We start from the raw sequence: 18347 nt of genomic DNA, 5'->3' as shown, positions 1-18347 counted from the left end.
AAATTTTGTATTGAAATATAGTTGATTTACAATGTTGTGTTAGTTTCAGGTGTACAGCAAAGTGATTCAGTTACACATATATATAAATATATATATTCCTTTTTTACATTCTCTTCCATTATAGGTTATTACAAGATACTGAGTATAGTTCCTTGTGCTATACAGTAGGTCCTCATATCAGCCTTTTCTCTGACCATGTTTTGCGAAAGAGGATTGTTGTCTCAAATCATGTTGTGTTTTATTTCTTATTAGAAGAAAACTCCATGTGCTACAGAAGAGTAAACTGGAGTAAGGAAAGGTGAAAACTCCTTAGCTCCAGAGCTCTGAGAAAGCTGGGTGAAGGATCTTGCAATAGAACTCTTATCTGGTTCACATTCATTGCATATAAAGGAAAAGGTTATCAGATCCTCCCAGGTATGCTCATGAGGCTATTGGTTTGTAATGTCCTATTGACCTGTTGCCATTACTTTGGGCTTTGTCTATATGTATTAACTACGCAGTTAAGGAATGATATGGAGGGCTCCTAAATTGGGGGTGGCAGAAATTTAGGGAAATAACAATGGAGGCTGGATTAGAACTTAAAGCCCAACCGGGAAAGCAGAACTTTCATATACAGCCTCCTTAATAACACACAGGCCCCTTTGGAGTCATTATGAGTTGAGAAGATTTGTGACATAGTCTCTAGGAGAGAGTTAAGTAATTCAGTATGGAAGAATGTGTTAATTAACTGCGTGTAAGAACTTGGGGACTGTGGTCTCCCTTTTAATGAACTTTCTATCACCACAGAATGAGCCCATACATGCAAGAGAACAGAAAACCAATTAAGTCCCAATGAGTGTGCCACTTTCTAGAAGGCAGATTTTTTTAAAGCTTATAATTGCAATCTATATCTCATTATTGAATAGAAAATAATTTGTTCTTCAAGAGTAAAAGCAAAGATAATTAGTCTTATTGTCCTTTGAATTCCAAAAACCCAGGGCAACAGAATCATGTATTTCTAGGCTGGACCATTTACCCACTTAACACTGTAGATGACTTCATTTGATAAGATCCATCCTGCAGATTCTTCCAAGCCTGGAGGAGCAGACCGATCCTGACTGGTTTTTTAATATATGTTAGAAATACATCCTTTCACCATCCATCATCCCGAACCTAATACCCTGCCAAAATATTGATCAGGAGTACCTATCTCAAGATTGTCCAGAGTGACTTTCGATAATTTAAGATTGGAGAGTTTGGGGGTGGGAGAGTTTATTAAGGGAGAAGTGGGTCAACTGAGAGTATTTAGAACAGATAATTCTGAACTAGAAAACTGGTCATTTATTCAGCAACCACTCATTGAAAGTTTACTCTGTGCCAGGCATGGTGCAGGCATTGGAAGCACAGCAGTGAACATAACAAAAATCCTTGTTCCAATTAAAGCATCAATTCAGTAGGGGCAATGGACCATAAGGGACTAGGACTATTTCAGATAGCAAACAGTGACATGGAGAAGAGAAATCAGGGTCCATGACAGTGACTGAGGTGGAAAGGGCAATATTAAATAGGGTGATCAGAGAGAGCCTCTGAGGAAATGACATTGGAGTTGAGATCTGAGCTACAAGCAATACACAACCATTTCAGATCTGGGGAAGAGTGTTTCAGGCAAAAAGAAGAGCAGATACAGAGACCCTAAGATGGGAGTGGACTTATGCTTGAAGAGCAGAATACACAGCAGAAAAATAAAATCTTTTAAGTGAAAGGGACTATCAGAAGACAAATTATTTATAGATTATAGGGAGATTCTGAAAGATTCATAGCAATCAACATAGTTGACCAAAAACATGAATATTAGAGTAGAAGGGGGTCATTTAAGGACTTTATCCAAGGAAAACGGGACAATGAAGACATGCTGCCCCAAATCTTCAAAGGAGCAAAACCCAAAGCTGATTATGGGGTGGTCATAACCTAGGTACCAAGGCTGGTCCTGGGAGCTTGCAAGCAGGTATGAAGGCAGGAGGTGTCCTTCAGCAAGCTTGGGAATTCAACACGTCAGGAGCCAGATGAGTAATGTTGGCTGTGGCCATTCAAACCACAGAGGAAGTGAGGGGCCTGGAGAGTGAGTCAAGGGGAAGGGCTGAGGACAGATGGGCATCCTGGGGTATGGGACTAAGGCGTGTCACTATTACCACATCAGAAAGCGGAGGAAGCTTTCCAATTGGGGCAACCCTGTGGCTTGTTCAAACATCTGTAGATAACCTCAAACAAGAACTCCCAGATACAGTGTAACACAGCTCTCCTTCCTCTTTTCTTTACTGCTATTGCACTTGTCCTTACTCCATTCTTTCCCAACTGGGAGTGACGTTAAGGGAAGAGGAAAAGCTTGCAGGGGTTCCGTGGAGTGACCGATCAGAATTGTAATTTGAGTGACACAGGACACATGACGAGAGAGATGGTGGCTTCTCCCCTTGTTTACTTGAACATATCCGGAAGTGTTCATAGTTTCTAAAGTTTAGAATGGCAACCAGTCCAGTACTGGTGTAACCCGAAGGTCTTGCCTTCTCTCAGACCCTCGGTTTCTCCCATTTAAACAGTGAGAGAGTTATATGATACAAATTATGTTATATGATGCAAATCCTCTCTAGTGCTAGCATCCTAGGTTCAAAATGTGTGTGTGTGCTGTGCATTAAAAAGGAGACTATCGGGCTTCCCTAGTGGCGCAGTGGTTGAGAGTCCGCCTGCCGATGCAAGGGACACGGGTTTGTGCCCCGGTCCGGGAAGATCCCACATGCCGCAGAGCAGCTGGGCCCGTGAGCCGTGGCCGCTGAGCCTGCGCGTCCGGAGCCTGTGCTCCGCAACGGGAGAGGCCACAACAGTGAAAGGCCCGCGTACGGAAAAAAAAAAAGAAAAAAAGGAGACTATCAAGATAGTGAAAAGACAACCTACACATTGGCAGAAAATATTTGCAAATCATATTTCTGAGAAGGTTCTAGTATCAGAATATATAAAGAAGGCTTACAAGTCAACAACAAAAAGACAAACAGCCCAATTTAAAAATAGACAAAGGACTGCAATAGACATTTCTTCACAGAAGAAATACAAATGGCCAAAAAGCACATGAAAAGTTGCTAAACATCATTGGTCATTAGGGAAATGCAAATCAAAATCAAAATGAGATGTCATTTCACACCCATTAGAATGGGTATTATTTTTTTTTTAAAGAAAAAAACAGCAAATGTTGGTAAGGATGTAAAGAAATTGGAATCCTCTACATTGCTGGTTGGAATGTAAAATGATAGAGCTACTGTGGAGAACAGTTTGGTGGTTCTTCAAAAAATTAAACATAAAATTACCATGTGACCCAGCATTTCCACTACTATTTACCCCAAAGAACTGAAAATAGGTATTCAAACAAAACTTGTATACAAATGTTCACAGCACTATTCACCACAGCCAAAATGTGGAAATAACCCAAATATCTACCAACTGATGACTAGATCAGCAAAATGTGGTCTATGCATACAATGGAACATTCTTCAGCCATTAGAAGGAATGAAGTACTGATACATGCTAAACCTTAGACATGGATAAACCTTAAAAATATTATGCTGAGGGCTTCCCTGGTGGCGCAGCGGTTGAGAGTCCGCCTGCCGATGCAGGGGACACGGGTTCGTGCCCCGGTCCGGGAAGATCCCACATGCTGCAGAGCGGCTGGGCCCGTGAGCCATGGCCGCTGAGCCTGCGCGTCCGGAGCCTGTGCTCCGCAACGGGAGAGGCCGCAACAGTGAGAGGCCCGCGTACCGCAAAAAAAAAAAAAAAAAAAAAAAAAAAAATTATGCTGAGTGAAAGAAGTTAGACACAAAGGGTCGCATATTACATAATTCCATTTATACGAAACATTCAGAATGGGTAAATACATGGAAACAGAAAGTAAATTAGTGGTTGCCCGGGGTGAGGGGGAGGAGAGAGTGGGAGTTACAGTTTAATGGGTGCGTGGTTTCCGCTTTTGGGGCCCCGAAATGTTTGGGAAATAACTAGAGATGGCGGTTGCACAAGACTGTGAGTGTAATACTGTGACTGTGTAAATGCTGCTGAGTTGCACATGTTAAAACTGGTTTATTCTACGTTATATGAATTTTACCTCCATTTTTCAAAATGTGGGGAGGCAGGGAGGAAGCATCTGAAATTCTGTGTATATCCTATTTGGATACCTGGTCAGCAGTAACAAACAAAGTGAGTAAGCTATTTCAGTTGACAAATACGTCTTTCAGTGTTTTCTGCAAATAAAGTCCCTTGCCAGTGCAGGCAAGGTAGTGAAGCGGCCAGGCTCATCCCATCTGTGGGCAATAGGACAGGAGTTCACCTAAAAGGAGTGCTCAAGAATTGGCAGACCGTGGTCCGGATTACACCAGATGTGTTTTCGTTTATCCCATACCAGACCCTTACTAATAGAGCCAGAAGTTAAAATTGAGGTTTCATAAAAATCCAGTGTTCCAGGTTTTCTAGGGAGTAAAGAATCTGACCATCTGGTGACCCTGGGCTCACATTACTACATGGTAAGAATCAGCCGGGGTGGACAGCAGGTGCCACCTTTAGGCTGGTCATGGGTTCTTTCTCTCTCTCCTCCCTTTGTGTTACCTGCCAGGCAATTCACCCTCCCTCTTCCCCCTTCCCACACTGCCAGATTTCACCTTTAGACCCTCTTTTGAAGACGTTGTTTGCAAAGTCTCCCATTATGTCTCCAACTGAAATATAAAGCTGCCATGTGTAAGAAGAGGGCAAAAGTCCTCAGTGCAACAATCTGTTCTTGTATCCAAGCAGGGAGGTGCAGGTAAGAATATTTCACTTGAGGAGGGACGAAGGCAAAGGGCAGAACCCCAGATTCTAAGGTAGCACCAGACTGGTGGCAGCACCCCAGGCTGAGGACAGGGGTTGGCAGGAGGCAGAGATGGCTGAGCACAAAGCAGGTTCCCTCTTCCTTTGGCATTGCTACCTGTCCTGTGAATTTTGCAGCTTCCCCTGGGGCAGCCGCCCTTCTCAGCCTGAAGTGGGTGGCCGGCCTTGGAATGGTGTCCCGCATGGCTGGCTCTCTAATATGCTTTGCCTCCTGGACTGCCTTACCACACAATTTTGGCTAAGGCTGGATTCCAAAAATCCCAGCTCTCAGAATCCTGGCAGGTGGTCATAATAGCACCTGTTGTTAGGTAAACTAGCACCTTTGGGATCTGGCTTTTTTTTAATCTTCTTTTTCTTTACCTAAACACAATGTGGAAGAAACCAAAGAATTGAGACAGTCATCCCAGTCTCTGGAAGTTCAATTTTGCTCCATAAAATGGAAAGGGACTACTCCAAACTCAGGAATAACCAATCAAGGGGTAGAAAAATGATGAAAAGTGACTCAGGGTTTCTTGTGACTGTTATGGTTCCCACACAAAATTTCTAGGCTTTAAAGCCTTTGTTAAAGTGGAAGGAACTGTTTCCCTTAGTGGCAAAAGTTCCAGGTGCCAGCTAATGGCAGCTGTCCCAAAGCTCTGAGGGTGGCTATGACTTTTTATTGGACTTGCTCTGCTCTCTTGATTTTGAGTAGGAACGTTTAGTTTCATCTCTGAGATATAGGGCGTTGCAGTAAACTTTAAAGAATACAAAATCTGAAATGCCTTTGCTGTGACCTGTAAGGGGCCAGATGAACTCAGTCTCCTTGAACCTTGTGGCTAGACTCTATAAGGAAAAAATGGGTTGTGATTTTGCAGATTTTAACAGGGAAGCAGCAGTGGCAAATGATGAGTGACCTTGGACAAGTCACTACTTCTGGGAGTTTCTATTTGCTTTGTCTGTAAAATGCGATTTCCATTAGATAATCCATGCAAACAACCCAGCTCAGTGCCTGGCATAGAGTTGGTGCTCATTTGTTTGATGCTGTTATTGTCCTAGTCAAGTCTGAAAGTTGTGAGGCAAGAGCTGAGAGAGATGGCTTCAGCGAGAATGAGTTCCTAGGACCCACTCAAATGTTAATGCCTCCTGTTAGAGTAGTTTGAAGCTGGAAACTACAAGAAAAGCTGAGTTGTGGGGGAAGACTGTTGCTTTTGGTTCGCTGAGATCACTTCCTGGCCTGAATCTTCAATGCTCACCTGCTACCATGTGTCAGGCCCATTCTCCTGCATCCTTCCTGCAGACCTGGCTAAAGTTGCCTCCAATAAAAATGGTTCCTCCAGGCTCCCTGGAGGAGAGGACTTTGGAGCTGGCAAGTTGCGGTTCTGTTGATTTCTGAGACCCTCCTGATGACTCAGAAAAGAAAGCAATGAGCAAGGCATATCTGGCCAGCAGGAAATGTCTTTCACAGGAGAATGCTTAATTTTTTTTTTTTTTTTTTTTTTTTGCGGTATGCGGGCCTCTCACTGTTGTGGCCTCTCCCGTTGCAGAGCACAGGCTCTGGACGCATAGGCTCAGCGGCCATGGCTCACGGGCCCAGCCGCTCCGTGGCATGTGGGATCTTCCCGGACCAGGGCATGAACCCGTGTCCCCTGTATCGGCAGGCGGACTCTCAACCACTGCGCCACCAGGGAAGCCCGAGAATGCTTAATTTCTAAGATGGGTGATGTCACCTCTCCTGAGGTTCCCTCTTCTGTCTGGTTTATACTAGGGAGAGGCAGTTGCAAGAGTCCTTTGTGACCCTCGTTCTGCTTGGGCAGGGGGAGCTCTCTGGAGCCCCCTCCTCTGACTACCAGCTTATTTTGGGTCCAGAGGGCTTCTAGGCTTTGTCAGTCAAAAAATTAAAGGGTAGTCCTTTCTCAAAATTGTCTGGAAAATGATTAACCTGTTTCCTTTGATCCTTTCTGCCTTGTGGGAGGACAGTCAAGCAGCAAGGGTAGAGAATGCATTCTACTATTCTTGACAGTGTTAAGGTAAACAGTGGGAGAAATTCAGCTGCTAAAGTGGTCCAACCCTGGCTATTTGGAGGGCTAGAAGCTGTGTGTGTGTGTGTGTGTGTGTGTGTGTGTGTGTGTGTGTGTGTGTGTGTGTGTGTGTGTGTTCTTTCTGTAAACACAGAGCTATTGAGTAAAAATGTACGACCATTTCCTCTAACTTTTTCGTTCCTTCTTTTTTTTTTAGGCCTGAATTTCCTGCTGCTATTCACAAAGATGCTTTTTATCTTTAACTTCTTGTTTTCCCCACTTCCGACTCCGGCACTGATCTGCGTCCTGACCTTTGGAGCCGCCATATTCCTGTGGCTGATTAACAGACCCCGGCCCGTGTTGCCTGTTGTTGATCTGAACAAGCAATCGGTGGGACTCGAGGTAACTTACCCAGCACCTTTTCAGCTTGTCAAACTTGATCAAGCACAAACGAATTCAAGACCTGAGGATCACTGGTGAAGGAGACTTGGGTGGGGCGGGGGGTAGTATGGGAAAATAAGCCTTTTTGGTTAGCAAAACTACCCAAAATCTGTAAGTTAAACTTTCTAGTCATGGCATATTTTCCTTCGTAATAAAAATGAAATCACAGCTTTTACTGGTTTTATGATGCCAGTAATCTAGATCTGGGGTTGGCAAACTACAGCCTGCAGGCAAAATCCACCCTTTTCTGTGTGAGTAGCAAGCTAAGAATGTTTTTTATATTTTTCAAGGGATATGTAAAAAAAATTAAAAAGAGTGATAGATCATATGTGTTCCACGAAGCCTAAAGCATTTACAAAGTCCTTTACAGAAAAAGTTTGCTGACCCACGATCTAGATGAGGGAGTCAGTACTTTGGGGACGGGAGAACATTTTCATCAAGACACCCAGTGTCTGAGAATAGTAAAGAAGTTATTGAGTTAAATACCAGCTTTGAGGTAATGTTCCCTCTTAAAACGACAGACATGGAGCTGGGCTTTTCCCCTCAATTCCCTGACTTTTCAGCAAATCACACCGCCTCCTATATCTCTGAGCTAAGGGAAAGCTCCAAGAATTTTCTCTCATGATTTTTCATCTTCAACCCTTTTCAGAGAAAAAAAGCATTCCTGTTCCTTTGTAAAGCTAACCCCTTCTGATCTTTTTACAAACTCTGTTCTTCTACTCGGGAATCTTACTCCAAGTTGCCTCCACTCTCCGCCTGCCTCCCTTTTATTTGGAAGATTTTTAGCAGCATCTTCCTGTCCTGCTGGTCCTGCTGCTTCAGGCCACCATCTCTTTTCAATCCTCCCTTTTCCCCAGAGTCTTTAAGAGCAGTCCATTTGTTGATTCCCTCTTCTGAACTTCAGCTCACTGAGATCTGACCTTTATCACTACCATCTCCCCAGACTTCTCTGCATCGCTCATAATCTAACTTCTTAATTCAGTGATTCTTCAGCCTCTTCCTTTCAATTGACTTGACACTTCTTCTTTCCTGAAACTTCTACTTTTGCCTTTCATCGTATCCTTCAATGAGATTTCTTCCTAAGAAAGAAAGATTTCTTTCTTTGTCACTTAAGTTCCTTCCTCTCCTCATCTTACCGTGTCGGTCTCACCATCTCTTGATTCCTCTAAAGCAGGGGTTGGCAAACATGTTCTATGAAGGCCAGATAGTGAAGAGTTTAGGCTCTGCAGACCACGTGGGTTGTGTCGCAACTACTCCACTCTGCCGTTATAGCGTGAAAGCACAGAAAATATGTAAATGAATGCGCATGACTGTGCTCCAATAAAATTTTATTTTAACAGTGACAAGCTATGTTTGGCCCCAGATTATAGTCTGCCAGTCCCTGCTTTCAATCCTCACTTCTTTTGAGAAAACCCCTCCTCTTCTATGACATGAATATGTACCTAAAAGTCTATGACACCCAAATCTGACTTTCTACTTCTGACCTCACCTGAGTTCCAGTCCATCTCAGTGACACTCAGGTACCTCAGGCTCCACACATCTTTGTACTGCATGTCTTCTCCCTTACACACACACACACACGCACACGCACACGCACACACACACACACACGCATGCACCCTTTCCCGCTTCCCTTCCTGCTCTATCTCAGTTAAATGCATCTCTTCTTACCCAATTGCCTAAAGTTGAGTTGAATCATCTTTCGTTCTTCCTTCTTCCTCAGTCCATCTATGTAAGTAGACAGCAAGACCCCATCTTTCTTTTCTAGAAAAAGAACTTCATTTCTTTTTTTTTTTTAAATTTATTTTTTTTAATGGTTTCTTTTGGCTGTGTTGGGTCTTCGTTGGTGTGCGCAGGCTTTCTCTAGTTGCAGTGAGCGGGGGCTACTCTTCGTTGTGGTGCGCGGGCTTCTCATTGCAGTGGCATCTCGTTGCGGAACACAGGCTCTAGGTGCGTGGGCTCAGTAGCTGTGGCATGCGGGCTCTAGGGCACAGGGTCAGTGGTTGTGGCGCATGGGCTTAGTTGCTACGTGGCATGTGGGATCTTCTTGGATCAGGGCTCGAACTCGTGGGCCCTGCATTGGCAGGCAGATTCTTAACCACTGCGTCACCAGGGAAGTCCCAAAAGAACTTTATTTCTGATGTCTTGACTTAATGTGACATCTGATGGAAATCTCCTGGTGCTCCAGATTAAGTCAGATCTCTTGTTATAGCCTCATGGATTACCTTGTACTTTTATAGCCCTTATCTTGGTAATAATTTACAGTTTTGAATGCTTATTTAATTGATGCCTATGCTTCTCTAAACTAACTTTCATGAAGGTTGAACCATGCCTATAGCTCTTACTGCAGCTCCAGGATCTAAATCAGGGCCTGATCCTGTAGTTCCGCTGACATTTCTGGACAAGTCCCTAGCTACTCCCTCTTTCTCAAATACCCTGTTCTCGAGCTGCCCACCAGAATCTTCAGTGTGCTTTCTTGCCTCTGTACCTTCTTTTTTTAATTTTAGTTGAAGTATAGTTGATTTATAATACTGTGTTAGTTTCAGGTGTACAGCATAGTGTTTTTTGTTTGTTTGTTTGTTTGTTTGTTTTGCGGTACGCGGGCCTCTCACTGTTGTGGCCTCTCCCGTTGCGGAGCACAGGCTCCGGACGCACAGGCTCAGTGGCCATGGCTCACGGGCCCAGCCGCTCTGCAGCATGTGGGATCTTCCCGGACCGGGGCACGAACCCGTGTCCCCTGCATCGGCAGGCGGACTCTCAACCACTGCGCCACCAGGGAAGCCACGCATAGTGTTTTTTGTTTCTTGGGTTTTTTTGCAGATGATGTTCCATTATAGGTTATTATAAGACACTGTATAACTCCCTGTGCTATACAGTAAATACTTGTTGCTTCCTCTGTGCCTTTGTTCAGGTTATTCCTTCACTTTGAATTATCCTCCTTTCCCTCTGCTCTACGAAACCTCATCATTTTGGTAAATGCTTACTTATCTTCAACGTCTCTATTGAAATGTTATTTCTTCTCTGTAGCATTTCTACTTGATACAGAATTGTTCACTTCATTCATCTCCCAAAACCATTATTACAGCATGTACATCACAGTATTATATTTGCATGTTTTTCCCTTCTCACCCTATCCCAGCTCCAAAAACTCTCATTTATGGGGCGCTCATGGGCAGTAATTTTGTCTTAACTCACTTTGCATTTGCAGTAGTTGCCCAGTGACTGGAACACAGTATGCATTTGATAGATGTTTAAACTTCACTTGATTTTTTTAAAACGATATAACTATAATATTATCTCTTTTGTGTGTGTGTGTGTGTGTGTGTGTGTGTGTGTGTGCATGCACGTGCGTGTATGCCTAGGGAGGTGGGGGGAGATTGCCAAAAACATAACTGTGACAACCTCTGGATTTCTCTGATATGAAGACAATTTGGAGATTTAAAAAATTGATTGACTGAGTACTAAAAGGGTCATCGCTGTGACCTCAATAGTCAGTGTTTATGTTCTTTTCAGTTCAATCCATAAGGGTTTGGAAAGGGTGGGGAAAGACTCAGTCTTAACCTAAACTTGCTCTTGTGTCTTAGGGAGGAGCACGGAGAGGTCCTTGCCAGGACAATGACCTAATACGTTACTACTTCTCAGATGCCAAGACGATGTATGAAGTTTTCCAAAGAGGAGTTGCTGTGTCTGGTAAGCCTGGATGTCTCACCTTGCCTGTAAGACCAAGGTGGGGTCCTGTTCCGTACCTCTCCTTCCCAGTCTCACTTCTAAAACTCTAGCTGTTTAAATGTGGTGGTCCAAGAAGAATCACAAATACAGCGTGGAGGGGACGTGAGCACAGAATCAGGATGGGTGCTGTAAACTGTGTAGTAGGACAGACTTGGGTTTGAAACCCAGTTCTTCTATTTCCAGCTGTGCGACTTTACATAAACGACTTTGCCTCTCTGAACCTATTTCTCACTTAACACAAGGAGAACTTCCTGGACAAGTTGTTGTTAAAGAGTTAACAGTAGGAAAGTATTTTGATTAATTCACTAGTACATTATATTTGTTTAGGAACATGCTTTTCATAAATGCAATTCCCTGCATTATAGAATCTGAGCCAGAATTAGTATGCAGACCTCCTGACTTCTTACCTCGCCCTTGCCCCCAGTGCCATACTGCTGGCCCATGCTGCTGCCCATAGTATCACAGAAGGTAATTATCTTTTGGACTTTCTTAGAAACATCACCACGTGACCTTTGGTAGGGTCATTTGGAAAATATCAAGGCTCAGTAATTCTGTCTTGTATCATTGAACATGATGCTAGGTACACTGGTTTCCTTTCAAAATCAACTGGCTTATAACTCTCCCTATAACTTTTTTCTTTTGGGTGATATTCAGTCCAGGCGGAGGTTTACCTCTGTGACTTCTTCTCATCCCTTCCCTTCTGCCTTTTAATTATGACTATGACAATATTTAATAGTCGAGTGCTAACCAGCCTATCGTATTGCACGGATATCATCTACTTTATCTTCCCCTACAGGGGTTAGTTGCTATCACCCCATTTTTATTTATTTTTATTTTTTAAATATTTATTTGTTTGTTTGTTTTGGCTGCGTCTCATCTTAGTTGCGACATCGTTGTTTGTTTGGTTTCTTTTGGCTGCGTTGGGTCTTTGCTGCTGCGCGCGGGCTTTCACTAGTTGCGGCGAGTGGGGGCTACTCTTTGTTGTGGTGCACGGGCTTCTCATTGTAGTGGCTTCTCTTGTTGCGGAGCACAGGCTGTAGGAGCCTGTGCTGTAGGCGTGCAGGCTTCAGTAGTTGTGGCACATGGGCTCAGTAGTTTTGGTGCACGGACTAAGTAGTTGTGGCGCACGGGCGTAGTTGCTCCGTGGCATGTGGGATCTTCCTGGACCAGGGATGGAATCCGTGTCCCCTGCATTGGCAGGTGGATTCTTAACCACTGCGCCACCAGGGAAGTCCCTCACCCCCATTTTTTAAAGCAAGGAAACAGAGACTCTGAGATTCAGGAACATTTCAAAGGAGACAGAGCTAGAAAATGTTGACACTGATACTGAAATTTAAATCTGTCTATCTGGCTAGATTATTCTATTTTACGTCAGCTCTTAAGTGTTTTATAAAAGTTGTTGCACCTCCAGACAAGGAAAGGTTTTTGTAAAGAAAACTTATATCTGAAGTCTCTAAAGGGGACTGTACTTACTATTTCTGGCTCCAAATTAGTACTGATTTAGACTTCCAGGCAAATAACAAACACAAACCAATGCAACCATTAGTTTTATTTATTTGACAACTTAAGACAGTATATAGCTAATACAATAGACTTTCCTTTGGGATTTTCCATTTTTTGAAGTTTTCTTCACTGAGCATGTGTTGTTATTGTAACTAGAAACAAGTCATTGAGCGTGTAATATGTGGCACATAACACTGCTTCATTTAGAAATTTTATTTCAATACTCAATTTAAACTAAACAGATAAAGTTAAAATGGCTTCTCATGTAAGCAGGCTTGAAAAATCCATCCTGGCTATTTCCATAGAAAAATGACATGTCTGTCTACAACTGGGATTGAATACATCAGCCCTAACCTCTATCTTTAACCCCTACCCAGTAGATGATCCATGTTGAGAATCACCTGCAGATAATGTTTAAAATATAGATCCTCTGGCTCCACCTTGTTGTTTTTTTTAATTTAATTTAATTTATTTATTTTTGGCTGTGTTGGGTCTTCGTTGCTGAGCATGGGCTTTCTCTAGTTGGGGCGAGTAGGGGCTACTCTTCATTGCAGTACACAGGCTTCTCTCATTACGGTGGCTTCTCTTGTTGTGGAGCATGGGCTCTAGGCATGCGGGCTTCAGTAGTTGTGGCACGCAGGCTCAGTAGTTGTGGCTCACGGGCTTAGTTGCTCCGCGGCATGTGAGATCTTCCTGGACCAGGGATCGGACCCGTGTCCCCTGCATTGGCAGGCGGATTCACAACCACTGTGCCACCAGAGAAGCCCTCCACTGTGTTTTACTGAATTAGAATTCCAGATAGTTTGACCTAAGAATATGAGTTTTTAACAAAGCTTTCCAGGGATTCTGCATGCCAGAGTTTCAACTCTATCCAGCTTTGGGACCCAGTTTTGCTGAGAAGTTGTTAATGGGTGGATTCTTTTTAGATGGCCACGTCTTAGAACAGAAGATCTAAGTTGCTTAAGTTAATCAAAGGCTAGGCTGTTGCCTGGTCAGGACTCTGGCTAATCAGACTGAAGCTGATTAGGGCACAGAGTTGAATGAAACCCCAATTGGTTCCCCTTTGGGCCAGTTATTTGACTTGTTCCTTGGTCATGGGCCTCTGCTAGTATTTTCATCAACAGGGAAGTGATAAGGAGATGCAGTATAGTTTTTCCCACCTTCATCAGCTCTGCCACTTACTGAGTGAGCTTGAAGCTGTCTAGCCCTTCATGATTCTTGGTACCGTGGGGATAACAGTAGTTATTGGGAAGACCCAATGAGTCTTAAAATGCCTAGCACAGAGTAAGCTAGGTACCATAAATGGTGCTTATCACTGGTGATTAATGTCAGTACAGACAATCCTGTTGGTAGAGCACCAATGGCACACACTCTAGGCTGGAGCAGTGGCTGTGAACTCTAAAGCAGGACTTGCCTGTGGCTTCAGGGAAAGTCTTAGTCTGAGACTTGACTTCTTGAGCGTTCATGCAGCTGTTTCAGCAGAAAGAAAAAGAACTAACGTTTCCTGTGGACAGTCTCCACATTCATTTTTCTTTTTAATATCTCTTTAATCAGAGTGGCTATCTCTTTCCTGCTTTCTTTCCTTTTTCCTCTGTCACTTAGTCTGGAAGTTCACTTATTTACCTCTGAATTCCTAGTAACCTTCTCTTTGAATGCTTCCTTTGGGCTAGACCTGAATTCCTCTTGGCAATTTGGCTAAATCCTCTATGTAAAATTTCCTTCTCTTCTGCTTTTCTATTTATAACTCAGTCTCACGCTTCCCTGGTGGCGCAGTGGTTAAGAGTCCGCCTGCCGATGCAGGGGACACGGGTTCGTGCCCCGGTCCAGGAAGATCCCACATGCCGCGGAGCGGCTGGGCCCGTGAGCCATGGCCGCTGAGCCTGCGTGTCTGGAGCCTGTGCTCCGCAACAGAAGAGGCCACAACAGTGAGAGGCCTGCGTACCGCAAAAAAATAATAATAATAAAAAAAATAACTCAGTCTCATTCTGGCTTAGATGTTGGGTCTTCTCGGCCAGTTAGAGTTGTTCCTTAGCCTAACAAATATCATGGACTTTTGTGGCTTCTGTGGCTGCGATTACTATTTACTCTAGTAAGTGGATGTTCCCAGACTTATTGTAATTTTAAATAAGGCTGAGTAGTTTCAATGTTCAGAAGTGTAATTCTTCTATTGTCAAATGTAAGACAATAAATGTAAGTTGTAAAAATCTTGATGGCCAGTGTGTGTGTACATGTGTGTGTGTACATGTGTGCTCCTGTATGTACTCGTATGTGTATGTGTTCTTGCAGTTCTTCATGAGTCTCAGTATCTCAGAAGACACGCTCATACAAACGGGCGAAGTACATTACCAGATAAAACTTAACAAATGAGGGAAAAGGCCCCACTTTAATAGCTGTTAAAGAAACCTAGACTAAAGTAATAACTTTCTAAAAAATTTTTTATTTTATTCATTTATTTATTTATTTTTGGCTGCTTCGGGTCTTAGTTGTGGCCCACGGGCTCTTTTCGTTGTGGCGCGTGGGCGTCTCTCTAGTTGTGAGGGTTTTCTCTTCTCTGGTTGTGGTGCACGGGCTCCAGGGCACGTGGGCTCTCTAGTTGTGGCACATGGGCTTAGTTGCCCCACAGCATGTGGGATCTTAGTTCTCTGACCAGGGATCGAACCCACATCCCCTGCATTGCAGGACAGATTCTTTACCACTGCACCTCCAGGGAAGTCCCTAAAGCAATAAATTTTAAAACCTATTTAACCAGAAGACATATTAAAAAGAGACTATTTAGTGTCTATGACTTGATGTATTGCTGGTTGGAGAAAAGCAAATTGTCACAGCCGCTTCACCAAGCAATGTGGGGCCAGGTATTAAAAACCTGAGCCGTGTGACCAACCATCCTCACTCCCAGCCGCTGCCACCCTTCCCAACACAGTTATTTCATTTAAAATACTCTATTCTAAGAAAATTTTCTAACTTTGAAATGATCAGTTGGAAAATATGCATCATACCATTATCATTACCAAGATCGAGGTGTCAATCTTGGAAACAATCTCAATGCCCATAATGAGATAAATTCAGCTATACAGTAGAACCCTTCATAACTTGGCCATAATAAGGCCATTGAAATCTCTACAGAGAAGAAATAATAACAGGGGAATATTTATATCAAACAGGGGAAGGAAGCAGGATACCAAAATATACATGTGAAATGAGTATAACCCTGTAGAACTATCAAAGGAGGTATGAAAGAAAATATCATCCTTAACAATGGTGTTTATGTGATGAGATTATTGATGACTTGTATTTTGATTTTTTTCTAAATTTTTATGAACATATATTTCTTTCATTGTAGGGAAGCTCAATCCGAGATTATCCGATATAGTCTATTAGTGTTTACTTGTGAGCTTTTGTTTGTTCACCTCATGTGGGCTAGTCCCTACTCATGGCTTTCCCCAAATGCCTGTTACCATGGAGGTCACACATTCCAACATGGAACCACCCTTGTTTTGTAGCATTTCCCAAGTGTTTCAAATGTAGTTTACAAGGCTCCCTCTGCCTTTGAGAACTGAGTACTTACTGCGTTTGAATTTCCTTGGCACATAAGAGAAGCTCGCATCTTTACTGGATTTATCCTTTGTGTCTTGTCTCTTCCTAACCTCCTTTAACCTTCTCTGGTCCAAAGAATTTGCAACTGGAGCTGATTTTCATTTAATGTTATGTTTTTAGACAATGGGCCTTGCTTGGGATATAGAAAACGAAACCAGCCCTACAGATGGCTGTCCTACAAACAGGTAAGTCAGGCCCATGATTTTGGATAAATTCTTTTGCTTATGTGGTTATCTTGGGCTAATATGATCTCTTTTGGGTCTTGACTGCTTTTTTTTCTCTCTCTTTACCTCTCTCACTTGTAGGTGTCTGATCAAGCAGAGTACCTGGGCTCCTGTCTCTTGCAGAAAGGATATAAGCAATCACAGGAACACTTTGTTGGCATCTTTGCTCAGAATAGGCCAGAGGTAACCATGCTGAAATTAACTCAAGGAAATGAGTCAGGGCTAAGTCTAAAGACTTTAAACCCTACCCCAAATCCAGCACTCTGTCACTTGCTGATGACTTATCAAAGCTGTTTAAAGACCTCAGATTCTTTAAATATTGTTCCACTTAAAAGTTACAGTGCAGGACTTCTTTAATCCTGGTTGAATGTCTAGTGCTATTTGCTAGGTGACTGGACCTCTCTTACATGTCTCCCATTATGTGTCATTTTAAGTCAGTCTGTTGTATGAAGAAAATAAGGAAGCTATGAAGGACTGGCAAGTAAGAGCTTGAGGATGATGTGGAAAGGGATGAGTTTGTACTAGAATTGGAATTTGCACATTGTACGTGAACTAGCAACCAAGGCATCCATTGCTACTGAGACCAGCTGTAGCCATCTTTCCACAGTGAGTTGAAAATGGACTTTAGACATTAAGATGATTGGAATTAAGCTTATCTTCAAGTTCAAGTTAAGTCATTAGACCCAATATCCTCAGAGAAAGCCTTTGTATGTTTCAGAAGAGTTGGATGACATGTGCTCACCTAAGCCAGTTGCTTAACTAAAAATCCAAGAGGCCCTGGCTGCACTTTTAGGTGCATCTACGTACTTCATCTTCATTACACCCAGCCTCAGTAAGAAGAGATATCCTTGACTCTAGTTCAGGAACTTAACACCAAACCTAGTATCTTAATCTACTAGGGCTTCCATAACGATATACCACAGACTGGTGACTTAAACAACAGAAATTAATTTTCTCACAGTCCTGGAGCTTGGAAGTTCAAGATCAAGGTGTCAGCAGGTTTGTTTTCTCCTGAGGCCTCTCTTCTTGGCTTATAGATGGCTGCCTTCTTGCTGTGTCCTCCCATGACCATTTCTCTGCCATCCCCTGTGTTTCTTTCTCTTCTTATAAGGACAACAGTTATATTGGATCAGGGCCCCATCCTTATGACCTCATTTAACCTTAGTTACCTCCTTAAAGGAGCTATCTACAAAAACAATTGCAATGGGGTTAGGGCTTCAACATAAATTTTAGGGGGAACACAATTCAGTTCATAATGCCTACACTGACATTCAAGGTTCGCCATTAGCAGATTCCAGCCCACCTTTCCAATTCATTTCCTGTCACTTTTTATGCTTTCTGATGTATACTTAGTGATGTCATGCGGTCCTATCTTTGTTCATTCACTTCCTTCTTCCTTGAATACCTTCTCTGCTTCCATCTCCATGACCAAATCCTACCTGTCCTTCAAAGCCCTGCCCAATTTCCGTCACTTTTCCCAAAGCAGTCCCAGATAGCCTACCCCACCCCTGAGTGTGACTCTACCTCAAGACTCCCTAATGCTTTCCATAACCCTTATGGATAGAACTTATTACACTCTCCCTTTGTTTTATAGTTGTCTCTGTACCTATCTTATCTTCTTTATTTAATTATATTTTATAGCATCAGCAGTGGCAGTCCCTAGGGCATCACAAAAAAGGTGATTTTTTTTTTTTTAACACAGAGCCACCAAATAAGCATTTGTTGACTAAATGACTGAATTAGCACATTTCCTTTTCAAAGCATAAGCTATTCCTTATTTGAACTTCTCTCCATACAGTGGGTCATCTCTGAGTTTGCTTGTTACACATACTCCATGGTAGCTGTCCCCCTGTATGACACCTTGGGAGAAGACGCCGTCATATACATTGTCAACAAGGGTAAAACTTTGCTATTACATTTTTTTTAACATCTTTATTGGAGTGTAATTGCTTTACAATGGTGTGTTAGTTTCTGCTATATAACA

General features: G+C 42.9%; 1 protein-coding gene across 3 annotated transcripts in view; it reads left to right on the top strand.

Annotated features, from left to right (window-relative positions):
• The window catches only part of ACSL5 (acyl-CoA synthetase long chain family member 5), a 49258-nt gene that overhangs the window by 15750 nt on the left and 15161 nt on the right, over nt 1–18347 (top strand). For 2 of the 3 annotated variants that reach the window (XM_060034067.1, XM_060034069.1), the window contains 5 exons: nt 7090–7274; nt 10898–11003; nt 16260–16324; nt 16445–16546; nt 18162–18261. In XM_060034067.1, the coding sequence (XP_059890050.1) occupies nt 7119–7274; nt 10898–11003; nt 16260–16324; nt 16445–16546; nt 18162–18261 (529 nt within the window). In that variant the 5' untranslated portion in view covers nt 7090–7118. Of the gene's footprint in view, nt 1–252; nt 415–7089; nt 7275–10897; nt 11004–16259; nt 16325–16444; nt 16547–18161; nt 18262–18347 lie in introns of all 3 variants that reach the window. The other variant, XM_060034068.1, reaches the window with a different exon arrangement.

The sequence above is a fragment of the Delphinus delphis genome, chromosome 16 (assembly GCF_949987515.2).
Source record: "Delphinus delphis chromosome 16, mDelDel1.2, whole genome shotgun sequence".
NCBI lineage: Eukaryota > Metazoa > Chordata > Mammalia > Artiodactyla > Delphinidae > Delphinus > Delphinus delphis.
This window is presented reverse-complemented; position numbering and strand designations above follow the sequence as displayed.